This window comes from Pseudophryne corroboree, chromosome 2 (genome assembly GCF_028390025.1).
Source record: "Pseudophryne corroboree isolate aPseCor3 chromosome 2, aPseCor3.hap2, whole genome shotgun sequence".
NCBI lineage: Eukaryota > Metazoa > Chordata > Amphibia > Anura > Myobatrachidae > Pseudophryne > Pseudophryne corroboree.
Window position 1 is genome coordinate 369,438,191 of NC_086445.1, and position 18,247 is coordinate 369,456,437.

Consider the following 18,247-nt stretch of genomic DNA (forward strand, 5'->3'; position numbering starts at 1 on the left):
TATTATTTTTTTTACATGTTCTGCTGGCGATCTGGTCGGGCTCCCAGCTGTCAAAATACTGACGCCGGAATCCCGACACTGCTTGGGATGCCGACGCCAGCATCCCAACTAGGGACACAATCCTCGCACCAGTATCCTGACCGTGGGGATCTGGATCATGTGTTTGCCATCTTTATGCCTGCAGTTCTCTGCTGCTATTCAGTTTGCTTAGCACTGTCACTTGCTGACATAAAGATCTGGCTGACCGTTCTCCCGGCACATTGTATATCTTTGTCTAAAACCTGCTTTCAATATGTTTATTTTTTGGCCGTCATGACTTCTGTGTAAGCTAAGGTCACTAAGAGTAACATCTCACTAGTAATGGGCAATGTTCCCTGTCTCTTTAATGATCTTTGGTATTAGAGGAGTTAACTATGCACACATTTAGTAGCTGGGATTACCAGTGGATCATCAAGTTGATGACACAGTGACATTGCAGTAACTCCTGAATCTAGCTTGTCACATCAGGCATATATATTCTGCATTGGATTGGCTAGAGAGGTTGCTAATTAAAAAAATAAAATAAAAAATCCAACATTATACACTATAAGGCAGGCAGACAAATGAAAACAGCCAGAGCGTGCTTGTATGCTCTTGCTGCCAAAGGATTTTCTTTGATAAGAGAGCTGTGAGCTTGATAATCCTGTGAAGCGGACATTAGATCAAGTACAGCTTGCAATAAGGATTGCTTCTTATTAATGCTTGACTCTAAAGGCTTTCACTGCTCTCTGTTTTACTGAGTAGAATAGATTTTTTTACGGAGTCTAGGGATGTTTATTACGCCTGTCTCTCTCTCTCTCTCTCTCTTGCAAAGCCCAAACGGATATGACTGGAGAAATGAATATTCGTTTAACTAGGCTTTAAAACTCCCAGGTAATTCATCTCACACTATGATTAAATCACTGCATAGCGTGAACAGAATATATGAGAGTCTACATTATAGACAGTAATTAGAGAACAGATACTCTATCTAAAACTGAGTACAATGCGCCAACCAAGTGCAAAGAATGGATTTTTTTTTGTTATTATTTTTTCTCCAGCCTTCATTAGTGAAAGTATATGTAGGAGCAGAAACCCAGCCAGCTTAGTGCTCTATCTGATTAGTGCAATGTTACTGTCTTGATAGGCCAAAATCTGCCAAGATCTATGCAGCAGCTTAGTCTCCTGGGAGGCAGCATAATAACGATCAAATGAAGACATATTAAAATGTAATATTACTTCCCTTCCATGGGGACGATATAAAATCATAGCCAGAAACAGATTGTGCCTGCTGCTTCGGTTTTAACTGCTGATTCAGTAGCTTTTCATTTTGAGTTAGCATTTCAAACACTGAACAGCATAGATAGAAAGACAGATAAATAGACTGACAATGTCAGATAAAACGTAGGACTTATGCACAGGCTTATTGGCTGTTACAAGAAAATGATGTCGGCACAATTACTGTCGTCTCTTCCTAGCCACATATTTTATTGCTGCCCATGTGGTCGACAGTGGTGTTGTTCCATGGAGAACAATGGTTCTCTATGCTGTGTTATTTCTAAAGCCTTTCTCTCCACCTGTGTCAGTAAGCCATTACACATTATGGGGGGGTATCCAATTGCAGGCGATACGTTTTTGGCCGATGGTCATTATCGCTGTATCCTATCACAGGCCGAAAATGGACCCGCGATCGCACGAAAACACATGGGATCGGGTCCCATGTGTTATTGCGGCTCCAGCAGCCGCTTATGGCTTCTGAGGCACCCGAAGCATAATCCGCGATAAATGCTGGCATCAAGGGGAGGAGCACTCTGCATTGTGGCTAATAGAATAGCCCCCAGCGATACAATTTCCCGCGCTCATTGACCACGTGCAGTTGGATGCCCCCTATATCCAATAAATCTATAAGTGACCAAAAAGGATTATTGGCTGTGTTGAAACCCTAAGGAGTACTTAGCTTTATTTTGCCTGTATCTAGATTACAGAAAATCAGATTATCTTCCAAACAACTATAATTACACCAATAACAAATAATACAGGTAAATATGAAAAATAACAAATCAGCCTTGCTGCCATAGTATTTTTCAGATGGTGACAGACATTAATACAGGAAAAGAAGGGATGAGGACTTTGTTATTAATCTGGTCAAGTTTTCCAACAGGACTTATATGCATACTTTACACATCACCATTATTCCAAAACTGTATCACATAGAAAAGAGTTTAGGCCATATCGGAAGATGAGCCAAACCGCCATGCTACAAAGGTGCTCCATTCAGTGTAGTCAGCCGGCCTGATCAGAAGACCTACATAAAGAAATCTCAATATAGAAACATAGAGTTTGACATCTGATAAGAACCACTTGGCCCATCTAGTGCACCCTAAACACATATACATGCACACACACACTAGGGTTAAGTTTCTATTGGGAGCCAATTGATCTATCAGTATATTTTTGGAGTGTGGGTGGAAACCAGAGTACTTGATGGAATATACAAACTCCACACAGTTAGGCCATGGTGGGAATGGAACCCATGACCTCAGTGCTGTGAGGCAGTAATGCTAACCATTTAAGTATACACAGCAGCACTTGCTGATCAGATCATTTCCAATCACGTACGTTGAATCAGTTTTTGTTAGACTAGGCCTGGGGGGACACATTGTGGATCAGATGAGTTAAAATTGTTGTTAAATGACACTTTAAAGCTTTTTGCTGGCTATGCATCAGTGAAAGTCAGCAACTGTTGGCACACCAAAGATTGTCCATTCTTTCCTAAATAATTAAAGAGTGTAAATCCAAAGTGCTTGCCAGTTATTGGAAATAGTGATTCAGACACAAACATTGAGCTATACATGCATTCTAAGCTGTTAAAAGTAACATACATATATGTCATGTTAATATCATTGTGTGGTTTTAAACCTAAATAAGGACACTAGGCAATATTACATTTATTATTTTATTAAATCGAGAGATTAAAATTAGAGATTGTGTTAACATTCACACCATGCTTTCTAAATACAAAAATTCAGTAGCACTTTGTTCCTAGGAAAACAAAGCCAAGAGCAAATGATAAAATAATTGGAGCAAATGCTCTTAAAGTAGGAACAGCTTTCAGCCTCAGGCATTCTAAATTGCACATTCCATTTCCAGCATTTTGCCACAGCTTTTTATGTTTTTCTGGCTATAGAATTTGTAAAAACAAAGCATTTGGAATATTAATTCCCTTTTAAATGACAGGAAATTAATGTTGTGATTTTATTATGGAGCCAAAGGGGTAAAAAAAGAAACTTCCATTGTAACTTGAGCACAAATTGAGCAAATCTCTTTTTAAAAGGTAATGTTATTAAAGCCTTTTTCAATGAGAGAAAAAGGCAATTGAAAAACAAAATTTTGCAAAATATCTGCCTTTAGAGTATTAATGTAGTAGCTTTCAAGAGCCATTTAACTCTGACGTGTATCATCACTGTGTTTGTAGGTAATCTGCTGCGGCACAAATGGCTGGTTCATTTTAGCTTTAAATGAGCTTTGTGACAATTTTTTTAAGCATTTAACAAACATCTGAAATAAACACAAAGTCCATTAACTGCAACAGAAGATAATATAATACGCTTGCTAAAGGATCCTCACTGCATAGTAAAATGCTGAAAACATCGGTTTCTGTTCCTAAATACTTATCAATCCCACGTTTTCTAATGACCCTTTCAGAACCATATTACCACACAGTACTTTAATTAAAACACTTAATAAACCTACTAACTTCCAACCGCTATTAGATCTCATACCTCAGTGCACTCATTGTGTCTTTCTAATCTCCATATGTTACTTGGCTTTTATAGGGTTCTATTTGTAATAGGGAGGACTACCTATAACTTTGGCAAAAACCAGAGCATCACTCAATGCCCCGTTGCTTCAATTACCTATTAATATTGATAAATAGCATCTATAGAGGATTTTCTATAATTACAATATGGAATTATACTTTTTTTATCATCACAGCTTTTTTTTTAAAACTGCTTAGTCTATCAAAATCTTAGTATTGGTTTTACAGGATCTATTTGAAGTAATGGAGCTTTTGGACCATGTTTATACTTCCTTTAAATAATTTGTTTCAGCAATAAATAAAAGAACCCCCTTCATTGCTTTTAGCTGCATGTATTATTTACATACCTAGAAATATATATCGAAAGAGGAAATCAAAGACCACAGTGTAGTCAGCACAACAAGATAAGTGGTTTGTGCACATATTGAAGGCCTTTGTCAGCATCAGACAGTGATTCCATCAATAGATATTCAATTAATAACGAACAGGGCCGTTTCTAGCCAATTTGGCTCCCAGTGCGAGATTTAAAAATGCGCCCCCCCCACTCACATAAAAAAATGGCCCCCCCCCCCCTAGATATAAAGAGTGAAAGCATGGGCGCCGAAGGCGCGCGTGCTCCTGGCAAGGGGGCGTGACCTCGTTAAAATGGGCGTGGCATTGTTAAGATGGGCGTGACCTCATCTGATCTCATCATCACGGCCACCAAAGGATAAAAAAAAAAATTCCTCATTTTACACATTACAGCAGGCACGCGACCCCATTTTACACAGCACGGCAGGCACGTGCCCCCATTTTACACATTGCGGCAGGCACGTGCCCCCATTTTACACATTGCGGCAGGCACGTGCCCCCATTTTACACATTGCGGCAGGAAAGTGTCCCCATTTTACACATTGCTGCAGGCACGTGCCCCCATTTTACACAGTACAACAGGCAAGTGTCCCCATTTTACACATTATGGCAGGCATGTGCCCCCATTTTACACATTGCGGCAGGCACGTGCCCCCATTTTACACATTGCGGCAGGCACGTGCCCCCATTTTACACAGTACGGCAGGAAAGTGTCCCCATTTTACACATTGCGGCAGGCACGTGCCCCCATTTTACACATTGTGGCAGGAAAGTGTCCCCATTTTACACATTGCGGCAGGCATGTACACCCATTTTACACATTACGGCAGACTGTTTCCCCATTTTACACATTCCGGCAGGCAAGTGTCCCTATTTTACACATTCCGGCAGGCAAGTGTCCCCATTTTACACATTCCGGCAGGCAAGTGTCCCCATTTTACACATTCCGGCAGACAGGTGTCCCTATTTTACACATTCCGGCAGACAGGTGTCCCTATTTTACACATTCCGGCAGACAGGTGTCCCTATTTTACACATTACGCAGGCAAGTGTCCCCATTTTACACATTCCGGCAGGCAAGTGTCCCCATTTTACACATTCCGGCAGACAGGTGTCCCTATTTTACACATTCCGGCAGACAGGTGTCCCTATTTTACACATTCCGGCAGGCAAGTGTCCCCATTTTACACATTCCGGCAGACAGGTGTCCCTATTTTACACATTAAGGCAGGCAAGAGTCCCCATTTAACACATTCCGGCAGACTGTGTCCCCATTTAACACATTCCGGCAGACTGCGTCCCCATTTTACACATTCCGGCAGACAGGTGTCCCTATTTTACACATTAAGGCAGGCAAGAGTCCCCATTTAACATATTCCGGCAGACAGGTGTCCCCATTTTACACAGTACGGCAGGTGGTGGGGGGGGGGGAGGGAGGGAGAGAGAGAGAGAGAGGGAGAGGGGCTGACTTACATTTGAAGCGGTTCTTCCCGCTCTTCAGCCGCCTCTCCCTCGTCTGCGCGGCGCCGCCGCCGGCCGGCTTGGCTCCCTCTTCTACCTCTTCCCGAGTGCCCAGCTCGGGGGGCGGGGTTTAGCGGAATGATGCGATTGCGTCGTGACGTCACGACGCAAACGCGTCATTCCGCGAGACCTCGCCCCCCGAGCTGGGCACTCGGGAGGAGAGGGGAGGAGGGTTTCAAAGTCCTCAAAAAGTGCCGCAGCGGGCACCCCGTGCGGTTGCACGGCTCGCCCGCCGCAAGAAACGGCACTGATAACGAGATCTCCAAATGCACAATTACAGTCAATGTATGCAAGATTGGGTTTATCTTTCACACCTTAGAGCAGTGGTTTCCAAACTTTTTTGAATCACAGCGCCCTAGAGTATCAGAATTTTTTTCACGGCACCCCTAGGCCAAAACTGTCTTATTGAGAAATTTAGAAAGAAATATTAAATGAAGTAGATTGTGTTTATGTGTCATCTTTAGGCTCAATTGTGTGGTGAGGGACAAGATTTGCTTCTGTTTGTCCCCATATTTTATGACTGACAGCTACTAGCACTAGTTTTGCCTATTATATTGACCATAACTATTTTGAATTGGTCCTGGACCATCAATCCAAGGCGCCCCTGCAAGTGTCCCGAGGCACCCCAGGGAGCCACGGCTCACAGTTTGGGAACCACTGCCTTAGAGGGAAACTGCATTCTATTTTCCAAGCTTTTCTTACAAAAACACGCTGGAGGCCCACTTTTGATTACAGTGGTATATGTGGTGATTGTTCAGATGGATAGTTGGCAACTTTGAGGGGCTCCCCTCCTGGAGATCTTGAAGAAAGAGGTCCCAGATGCCACTGGGGGGGAGGTGGAGTGGCACCATGAATCCCATCATCACATCCCTACCCCAACTGCAAAATGTTGTAATTTGCTGTATTTTACAGCTGTAGGTGGGGACATGATAATGTGATTCACAGCCACGCCCGACCTAATTCACAGCAGAATATGATAAGGGAGGGATTTCTACTCCCAGTGTCCCATGAGAGCTCCAGAAAATTCTGATAAGGTCAGCAGCTATGGATAAGGCAATACATATATGCCATTATGATGAATATGAAAACAATCCTTGCACATTGCCTCAAGCTTAAATAAATCCAACAAAATGTTTAGATATAATTTTTGATCATTCATATTAATGATATTTAAAGAGGATACTCGTTCTGTTTGGTAGTTTCTATGGTGATTTTGATGTTCGTTTGCTTTAAATGTCATTGTCATCTGCTTAGAATACAAAATGGCCACAGAGAATACCCCTTCAATATCAGAAAGGCCTTCCAGTCATTTCATGTGTTTGCTTAATAAAAAGCCTTTTTTGTGCTTAGAATAGGAAGCAAAGGAATTCATCCAAATTGCTGGTGTTCTGAATTTCCCTATAGAGGTTGTTACAAGCAGTCAGTTTTAATTAAGGATGTAATGTGGCTTTGGCCTTTTGCTATGCTACCAGATAACACTTCATTTCGAAGATGAGCTTTGCAGTGCCCAAAGCTATTTTAGGAACCTCTAACAGAGATCATGCAAAAAGACTGTGACATGCAGAATTACATGACACAAAGGCCTTCACCAATGCAGGGTTAAAAGATAAAAAAAAGCAGCAAAAACATAGTGTAATATTAAAAATAGCATATAATACTACTATTACTATAAATACTTATTAGGAAACAGTTTTATGTATATTATGTTTTCTTTGCTCCATAGTGTAGTCTGTCTTCAAATAGAGAATTGCTGGCTTGAGACAGATTTCTGTTGGCATTCTATTAGGTGAAGCTTCTAGCCTGAATTAGATGCTGACGCTTCTTTAATCAGCTACCCCTATAGGTGTGTTCTATTTGGTTGCAAGATGTTCTGTTACAAACACTCCTCCTCCACTGTACATTCCCTAGTCTGACACATTAAAATATTAGATGTGAGTGACAGACTGGCAGAAGAAGCAAGACTCTATACAATAGTAAATACATTTGGTAGATGACAAGGGACAAGGCACCCTGCAGCTTTCATTACAATTATAAAAATACTGCTTCAGCATATCTACAGCTCAGCTTTTAGTTTCTCTCTACCTATTTTTTTTCCTCTATCTTGCCGGCCTGTGCGTCAACAAATAGGTTGAAAAAAAGAAAAACACTTTTATCACAGACACATTTGATTTATGTCTAGTACTGCTGCTTGCTATTGATTTTTGTTTCCGCAAAAAAAAAAAAAACTATGTCTCCATTATTTTGTGAGCCTTGTGTTCTAGTGTCACGCTGTCAGATGTACTCATAGATTAGATTACTATTGCTTTTTTTTTTCTTTCTTCGGCATAAAAATAGGTCTGGCGACATGATTTTACAAAGAAACACCACGGGAGTGCATTGGAATGCCATGGTGTAAATGAAATAAAGCAGGATAAAAACCTATAGTGTCTGTGTGTAATACTTATATATGTTAAGTACACATATAAACAAGTTAAAGACATTTACAGTATGGGTATTTATGAGCACTGTGTACAACAGTTTGTGGTACAGGGATGTCATACTCATACATTGCTGTAACAATGGACAATTGGTGTATACAGATGCAAAGTACAAGTTACAGATCTTAAATGGACAATGTAATTATCAGGTATCAATGTTATACATTGACATGCATTATCCAAATGAAGTTTTGAATGAATAAGTGATGTTTTTAAGTGTATATTCCAAATATAATGGTTGTCTTGTTTTTGGAACAAAATGTCTTGGCACTAAATTTACTTTGAAAAGAAATGAGTGTTCACAAACTGTCTTCAGCTTTCTATTAGTTCTTTCAAGTATAAAGTTCCTAAGTCAGCAAAGAATAATAAACCCCTATGCTGACTTAGGAACCTGCCACTGTCTTTCATGCTCATCTATAGTATACAGCATTTTAAAACATTATCATCTAATAAAAATGCCAGATTGCTTTGACAAAATACAGCTAACTTTTGTTAATGATGACAATTAACTGATAAATTACACCATCCATGTTATTTCCAGATCTTATTTATTTAACATAATAAATTACGTTGATGCGGGAAAATACTTAAAACCAACAAAGTGTGTGTGTGTGTGTGTGTGTGGGGGGGGGGGATTGAGGGGGTGGATGAGCTTTCTAAACCCCTAGATTACAATTTAGAATTTGTGGCTCTGGGCTCAAATATGGGCATTAGCCAATATAGAGTGTGTTTTTAAAATTCCACAATTTGTCTTGTTCTACAGCTACATCTAATGGTTCAATCGAAGGGGTGGATAACCAAGAAGGAGGAGTGTGTGTAACTAGAGCCATGAAGATCCTCATGAAGGTTGGACAAGGTAAGAAAAACCCAACTCTATTTCATTTGATCATTCATCATAGATTAATATGACTTGATTTTTAATATAATGTTTTAGCACAAAGGACCTTTAATAGCATGTTTTTATTCAAAACAAAGACAACTGGAATAAATATCTTTATTTCGACTATAAGAAAGTTTTCTATATGGCACAGCCATTATTCTATTATCATAATTCCTTTAATGCGATCTGACTTCAAAAGTTTATTGGTTGTTATTTTGGCTGTGTGAAACCAGACACTTGTGTAACACACATTTTCAGCAGCAGGGAGCGCTTTCAATGAGAAGCAACTGCTAGGCAGGTCAATTTTTTGTGGGTGGTGGTGGTGGTGGGAGTGGGTGGAATCCTGCAGTCCTGCAGCCCCTAGGTAAAATTTGCCACTAGACATGAATGTTCTCCCGTAATTGTCTAAAGATCTGACAAAACCTTGATTTACTAAAATTAGACATAGCTTTGTTGTTTAAGAACAATAACGTTTCATTATAATGTAAAAGCTCCCATTATTCTATACAAGCCATCAGTCGGCAGAGCCAACAATGTTCTAATAGTCCTGACCTCCAATATAAATGAACTCAATTTTAGAAACTATTCCATGGCATATTTACTTCATCCCACATTTAGCCATGATATTTTGCACATTTTGGCAGAGGAATTTGGCCTTTACGTGTCCCATACAGCAGGGTGCAGCCTTCAATGTTCCAGCACAACTCATAGACTAGACATTCCATAAACTGCTCCTTTAGAAATACAGTACAAAATGGAAAAGATACAGTGTAACTGGAAGATGTTATTGCTAACCTGTGCTGATGCATAATAGGATTGCATGGAATTTGCAGCCACTTAGGGGTATATTTACTAAAGCTACTAAAATTGAAAAATGGTGATGTTGCCCATAGCAACCAAACAGATTCTGTCTATCATTTTCTAGGATGCAATAGAGAAATGATAGACAGAATCTGATTGGTTGCTATGGGCAACATCACCACTTTCCATTATTAGAAGCTTTAGAAAATGTACCCCATAACTCTCTACTCTCCATGTAGGTTTCTAGGTTTCTAAGTATAAGTAGATTGAAAGTTTCAATTCAAGGCAATCTTTCTTGATTTTCAATGTAATATTTAATGAAGCTGGGCAGTCATACAACAACAAAAAGACAATTATTGGTCCATTAAATAGTTATTAATTATGCTTATTTGCTGTGTGTTTATAGTACACATGCAATTCTCACACTTGCTTCAAAAGGCATATTATTTCATATAATCTAAACAAGTTTCCTTGTGTTTTCGCATATAGATAACTTACTATGTGGGAAGAATGAATAATATTTCTAATTAGAACTTAGTTTTGTAGTCAATCAAGTCACTGTGTTAAATTGAAATGTCATTTGCAGAGCATTGCTTGCCAACTGTGAGAATCCCTATAGTTTCCCCACATGTTCTTACAATCTCAGCCTCTAAAATAACTTACGTTATGTGTTTCCTTAAAGGAAAAATGTCACTGTTAGCACATCGACAAAGCAGTGTTTTTGCATAATACCTTCTCATGGATTCTACTTTATAAAGTGTTAGTATAATTAAGCGATTCATATGTTTTCTTGTAGATGCGGACTCTCCAGGTACCAGTTTAAATGCAAGTCCAACAAGACGTCCAGACCACGAGTCTGGTACCAATGGGAAGAGTTCAACCACTAGTCCATATGTCAATGGCCCTAAAAGTAGGTCTCATTACCATATTCTTAATTTCTAACAGTCTGCAGTACATAGTGCATATAATTAATTTCTAATAGTCTGCAGTACGTAGTGTTTGGGAGTCTATCAGTAATCTAGTATTAAATTCTTTAATTTATTTTTTGGGTGGGATGGGGGGTTGTGTGTGTGTATGTATTTGTGAGTGTGTTTGTGTGTGTATATATATATATATATATATCAATATATATATATATATATACCGTATATACTCGAGTATAAGTCGACCCGAATATAAGCCGAGGCACCTAATTTTCCCCAAAAAAACTGGGAAAACTTATTGACTCGAGTATAAGCCTAGGGTGGGAAATGCAGCTCTAGCCGTACACAGCCCTCATACTGCCAGATATGCCCCCCAGTGTCAGATATGCCCCCACAGTGCTAAATATGCCCCCATGGTGCCAGATATTTGCCCTCATAGTGCCATATATGCCCCCACATTGCCAGATACACATATTCCCCCACTGTGCCAGATATGCTCTCACAGTGCCAGATATGCCCTCATATCCAGATATGCCCTCATAGTGCCAGATATGCCCCCACAGTGCCACATATGCCCTCATACTGCCAGATAATCCCCCACAGTGCCACATATGCCCTCATAGTGCCAGATATGCCCCCACAGTGCCACATATGCCCCCACAGTGCCACATATGCCCTCATACTGCCAGATAATCCACCACAGTGCCACATATGCCCTCATAGTGCCAGATATGCCTCCACAGTGCCAGATATGCCCCCACAGTGCCACATATGCCCTCATACTGCCAGCTAATCCCCCACAGTGCCACATATGCCCTCATAGTGCCAGATATGCTCCCACAGTGCTACATATGCCCCCACAGTGCCAGATACCGTATGCCCTCATAGTGCCAGATATGCCCAGCCCCCAACTACCCCCCCCCGACGCACCCGCGCTCCCCCCGTAGCCTGTCTCTACTCACCATCAATGACGGGGCACGGGAGTGCAGGCAGCGGCAGGAGGTGCGGGCAGCGGTGGCCAGCCTTGGGACAGAACGCAGCGGCTGAGGAGGCGGGCGGCGCGGCGGTGCTTCAGCGAGCATGGAGAGGGAGAAGGATGGCTGCAGCAGCGTCACTGGTTGATGCACCAATTACAGTGCGCTGCTGCGGCTCCCGAGTCCCCCTCCCTCCTCCTCCTCCTTTCCTCATGGCTGCTCCCTGTGCTCTGCTCCTGCACAGGACTCCGGGAGCATCACTCGAGTATAAGCCGAGGGGGAGCTTTTTCAGCACTAAAAATGTGATGAAAAACTCGGCTTATACTCGAGTATATACGGTATATATATATATATATATATATATATTCCTCCAAACAATGAATCAGGGGGTGCTAACAATCACTTCCCATTAGACCAGCAATACAATTGACCACATATATGGATAATGACAGTTTATTAAAAGCATAATCCGCTATAAGAGATAATCCATTCAAATACAGAAATCAATAATTAGTGTCATAGATGAAATGAAGGGTATTTTTTCTCTATTTCTCTATGTACATCTTAGTATAGAATATCCAGCAGCAAGCCGTGTCACCCCAGCCTCTGCCCGTGCAGATTTCTCACACATACCAGTGTACATATTATACTGCCACAAATGTAGTCTCTACCAGTGACGTACAGTGGGGTGAGGCAGAGCCATCCTGTCATACTAACCTATAAAATAGGGTTTTGACTTTATAAAGTTTATGAAAAATGCAAAGAATATATTAGAAATCTCTTCTTTGTATTACTCTAATTATTTTTATGTTCAAAACGTAAAAAAAAGTAAAAAGTCTACGGCAGGTGAGGCAGTGCCTATTGTCCAAAACTCACCAAATTTCCAGCAATATATACTGCCGCACCTGTGTATAATGCCCAGATGTACCCTTTGGCTCATATATTGTATGTAAATCTGACTCTGGTACTAGCCAGTGCCTCCAGAGCCATTTACCTCACTACACGTCCCTGGTCTTTACAATTGGCACATCTTGGGGGCTCATTTCATGATGGGTTTCCTTTCCTAGCAGTATGTGACACCGGAATCTTATGCAGCCCCAAAATCCCTGTTTCCATGTTTCCACAATGAAAGCTTAATGAGATCATGAAATTAAATATTCGTAGTGTATTTTTATATACAAAGTACAAAGGGTTAATGGTAATGTTTTCCCTATGCATATTCATGTCCATGTCTTCGTGAGGGGAGACAGGCTAACTCTTACGGGTTAACATTTAGAGAACAATCACATTAATATATTGTTGACACATCAGTCATTTGCTGGTGCTTTTGTATTCATTAATATGAAATTGTAATGAATTGCATGTTCTAGAGGATGCCTTATGCCTGAGACTGTTGTGAATAATCTTTGTAACATATGCGATAACGTGAAAAAGGGAGGAGTCATACGCCATGTGTTCATCCATAATGTTCCCCATTGTGCTCATTATGTTATATGTGCTTATTATTCTAATTAATTCCTAATGTGCTGAGAGCAGAGAATATCAGACTGTTCAATGTGACACTTTTTACTGCTTGCCAGATGTGCAGTCATTTGTTTAGTTAATTGTGTATTATATAAGCTGAATTATTAATATTTCTACTGTGTTGCCCAAATTAACTTCAGTTTTCCTGAGTGTAGCTAGATCCTCATTCTGCACTGAAAAGTGCATGAAATGACATTACAGACTGGTGAAAGATATGACTCATATCATAATAATGGAACTTTGCTGCAGCTCCCTCAGGCACTAAAAAGGTTCATCAGCATTTTTTTGAGAAACACAATAAGATATGCTTCATACAGTAGTGGCAAATCTTCTGGGAAATGCTGTAAAAGCGTCACAGGATATCCAGCAATTTCTATGAGAAGAGGTGTATCCATAGCTTACTGTAGCTGCCAATGTTGATGCATGCCCACCGCAGAAATACTGTGGTTGAACGTCAGCATGGAAATAAGATGAGACACAAAGTCTTGTTTGATATTGATCACTTACTCCCTTTGTTTGCATTTAGCTACCTATGATGGTAATTGCTTTATCAAAGTTCAGTTATGATCCAGTTTATTCGTCCTAGTCTGCTGAGAATTTAAAATGTTAACCTTGACCAAATAAAATTGTACTGTATGTTTATGTTATGGTTCGTAAAGCTTTGCTTTGTTTCCTTCTCCCCTAAGGTTCTAGCACAGATGGCAAAAGTTCTGGACATACAAGTATCATAGGATCCGAAGTGGCCTTATTTGCTGGGATTGCTTCAGGGTCTATCATCTTCATCGTCATTATAATTACTCTAGTGGTGCTTTTGTTGAAATACAGAAGACGACACAGAAAGCATTCACCTCAACATACAACAACTTTGTCCCTTAGTACATTAGCCACACCAAAGCGCAGTGGCAATAATAATGGTTCAGAGCCAAGTGACATTATCATCCCTCTAAGGACTGCAGACAGTGTGTTCTGTCCCCATTATGAGAAGGTCAGCGGAGATTACGGACATCCTGTTTACATTGTACAAGAAATGCCACCACAGAGTCCAGCAAATATTTACTACAAGGTTTGAGGTATTCGGTGGCACCTTTTGACAATACTAAGGACAAATAAAGGTCTGTTGCTTCCTGATGGGGTTTTTTGGTGATCCCTTATGCATAAATATGGACTTGTATAGGGGAACAGGCACAAGAGAAAACCTTTCTTCAGAGAAAGCCGCACAGTTTATGGGATCTGATGGTTCCTGTGAAAAGTGTTCACTGCAAGCTGGAAGACTTTGCAACAAAATACCCAACCTGATAGCTATACCCTGGTCATGTTCACCCTCCTCAAAGCCATGAGCGCCAGGCATCCAAGCATATACGAAAACCAGGTTAATATAGACATATTCAAGGACATTATTCATCTGAGGCATTTTAAGGATACTCTAGAATATTAATCTTGAAATGCAATGTCCTGATCTCATAACAACTAGATTTTTCAATGCATACTGGATTTGTCAGAAACGTGTGTGTCTAAAACGTGAAAGAACACAAAAACTACATTTTTTGCATTTTAGTCTTTCACTGTTTCATTTTTGTCTGTTGTCTATGATGACTTTATCCTTCACATAAGATTCCCCCTCACTCCACCTCCTTAATCACTAATGGAACATTAACCTTTGCGGACTCTTACTCCATCCACTGTACCGCAGTTACACTTGAATGGGTAATATATTATGGAAATTGTATTTGCTAATACAGAGCCTTCCAGCAAGACGTTAGACTGTCGGCAAGTACAGGAGTCCATGGGATAAAGAGATGGTTGCAGTTAAATCCTGCTGCCACTGAAATCAAGCATAGGAAAAAAACCTACATAGGCAGCAAAGCACTTTTATATCTTAGGATGTGAACGGCAAATGAGATGCAGTGGAGTAAGACTGCACCAGACGGATTTCTGTCTTGTAGCACTATCTAGTAGCAGTGTGTGTTATTCCAGAATACTTTCACTACAAGTAAAGACAAAGAAGTATTTTTAGACAAATGATAAGCAGGTAGAGAAGGACAATAGTAAGTCGTTAGGAGGCAAGACTGTTGGCGACAAAGGCAATAAGAGAATGTTGTATGAAAATCCTAGTCTGTTTGTGACTGAATTCATAAGTGGTCTCAGGTGCTATACTGACCATATTATTCCTCAGCTAGGAAAAGCTTTCTAGATAATAACAGAAAGCCAAATGTGACCTGTGCTTCTAGAGTCAGAGGTCATAGAAGAGCAGATGTTCCACTAGTCCGTGAAAATATGAAATTTTATTTTTCTCTCTTTGATATGAATTTGAGAAAGCCATTTACCTGGTCCTTCTAAAACAAAATCATTGGATGTGTTTTCTTTGTGATCACACTGCCTAGAGGGGTGGAGCATTGGTATTGTAGGTGACACGGCATTTAGCTGGTGCTCTGTTTCAAAGTAAAGCACATATGGCAAACATGTTACAGTTCTTAGGTATAACATAAATTATTAGTATGGGGAGCAGGAAAGAATAAAAAATGACTTATTTAATAGGAGAATAGCACAGGGGATATATAGTAAAAAGATTTTACTAATATATAATTTAATATTGCACAGCCTGCCCCTCCAGAAGATGTGAAATCCATTTTGCAACAGTTAAATAGACTTAACTTTAAGCAATACAGCATAGAATCAGACGCTGCTTCTGGGGGGGAAGAGAGCAACTAGATTCCAAAAATAACAATAATGAGAAAAAGGAAAAATAACAAAGACCTCTAAAGGCGTCTTACACAAGAGCAGACTAGGAAGTTCCAGCCCAAAAAAGCAGGAAATCAGTATTACTACATCGTACGTATAACAAAGATGAGAAGATGTTTTGTCAGTCATTTTCTGCATTAGAATTTCCTTTTGCCTTAATGCAACAATGTTACTAGACTTCAGCAGGTTACAGAGAGCAATACCTATTTTATTTTCTTCTACCTTTTATTTCCTGTCACCGTCCCTCTTCCCTCCTTTCTTCTTTCTTTTTTTTCTTCTTTCTTACATTTATGTGCTATGCAAAACAGATATCATCAACACCGTCCTGTTTCTATGGTAACACTTTGCTCTCTGAATTGGAAAGAAAAAAAATTAGTAACAGCGTTTTAAGGTTCTCGAGTCTCTAAGGAGCACCTGCAACGATGAACTGTCAGAGGATTGATTGCTCTCCTTTTTTCTTGAACCTGAAAATGTTGTTGGCAAGAAGGAATAGTTGTGTGGTCAGATAAACAAATGATTGATGGCAATTATTTCTTAACATTTACAACACACTTTTTTTTATATTCCAACATGACGCATGTAATTGTTCAGCATCCTAACGTAACATGTAAAATAAAGGTACACTCATATGATAGGAATGACCTATCTTCAGTGTTACCTTGTTTTGGCCATCCTCTTTGCTACCAGAAGGAACTTATATAATTTTTTTTTTTTTTTTACCATCTTTTGGCAATGTCCTTCTTTTTATTAAAGCTGTGAAAATCTTGGTAACCAATGCATCAACCTGCAGTATCAAACCTTTTATTTTATGTCTGTTTTGTGTCTGACGCCGAATGACAATCTTCAAACTGTTCCCTTTTGTTTAGAAGTTGGTTCAGGTTTGGAAAGTTTTTCTGTAAATGCCTTGCTTGTGAGATCATGTGATCCTCACCTGACTTAGGAATTTGCACCATTATGTCAAAGCAAAGATGCTGTAAATATGTTAAGAAATGTATCTGGATTTGGGGTGTGTCCGTAGCCTTATCACCTTTTTAAATATTAATATAGAAAAAAAAATTACACTTGGAAAAAAAAAGACAGAAAATGGATTTTCTTAACCAGATTGTGTACATAGAGCAATGTTGGATTTTTTTACAAAGTCTAAGCAAAATGTTTTGTATAAAATTGAATTTTTGCTATGTATTTAGCTACCGCTTGTTTAAAGGCAGTGTCATTTTCCCTTTGCACTGTAATGAGAAAGAAAAGGTAAAAAGGTTGCCAAATTGCTGCATATATGTGCCGTAATTGTGTACCATGAATATTTATTTAAAATAATTTTTTTGTCCAATTTTGTAAGTAACACAGTATTATGCCTGAGTTTATAAATATTTGTTTCCTTTTTTTAAGAAACGAAATAGCCTTTCCTAGGTTTACAAGTTTTGCTTTAGTTTCACATTGTATTTAGCCCTTCAGCCCGTTCCCTCCCATACAACAAAACTCTGAAATTTCACATTCCACGTCTGTTTCAAACTGAATTTGTTCTTAAAAAATAAAATATTTTTTCCTATGGAAGTTCTTGTTTGATTTTTTTTTTTAAACTAAGATTTCCCTATGTTATCCTTAATTGCTATATCGAACACACACAAATGTACAAATTTTTAAATATGGAACAATTGGTGTATAGGGGCTTATGGTATACTAGAAATGCAGCAGCTTATTATGTCTTATGTTCAAAATAATAATTAAAGAACTGACCTACATTGACATTCCTTGACATGAAAACATTGTTTTATACATACTTTACAATCAGTGCCAAGATAACAGTCAACAAAAAAGTGATCCTGCACTTGTCTGAAGCTGGCAAACACATGGATCTCCTGTAATTTGACCTTCTATGGGACTTTTCCAAGTTGGACACCAATACTGCCAGTCAGGTGACCTATATCTGTCCAGTTTATAGTTGCTCTATAAATAGATATCTACACGCTGCATGACTGACTAGGCTATATAGTCAAGATCATAAGCCAAGATCACACGTTGTTGCCAGTGTTTATCACTTTCTGGTTCACTCTGCACACCACACACATTGAATGCTTTCTGTCTGGCAGATTCAGATCCAGTCAGACTTCTTATAGTTGTGACTCTCTGAAGAACAACTACCAGACTGACCACCTTTTCCGGAGTGTAGGCAGCTTTAGACTATAAGACTATAAGACTAGGACATGTTACAACCAGGGGCG

General features: G+C 39.5%; 1 protein-coding gene across 1 annotated transcript in view; it reads left to right on the plus strand.

Annotated features, from left to right (window-relative positions):
• EFNB2 (ephrin B2) overlaps positions 1 to 17,579 on the plus strand; it is a 50,362-nt gene extending 32,783 nt beyond the window's left edge. The window contains exons 3-5 of the mRNA XM_063953198.1: positions 8,951 to 9,043; positions 10,665 to 10,778; positions 13,976 to 17,579. Of these exons, the coding sequence (XP_063809268.1) occupies positions 8,951 to 9,043; positions 10,665 to 10,778; positions 13,976 to 14,358 (590 nt within the window). The 3' untranslated portion in view covers positions 14,359 to 17,579. The remainder of the gene's footprint in view (positions 1 to 8,950; positions 9,044 to 10,664; positions 10,779 to 13,975) is intronic.
• Positions 17,580 to 18,247: the final 668 nt, after the last annotated feature.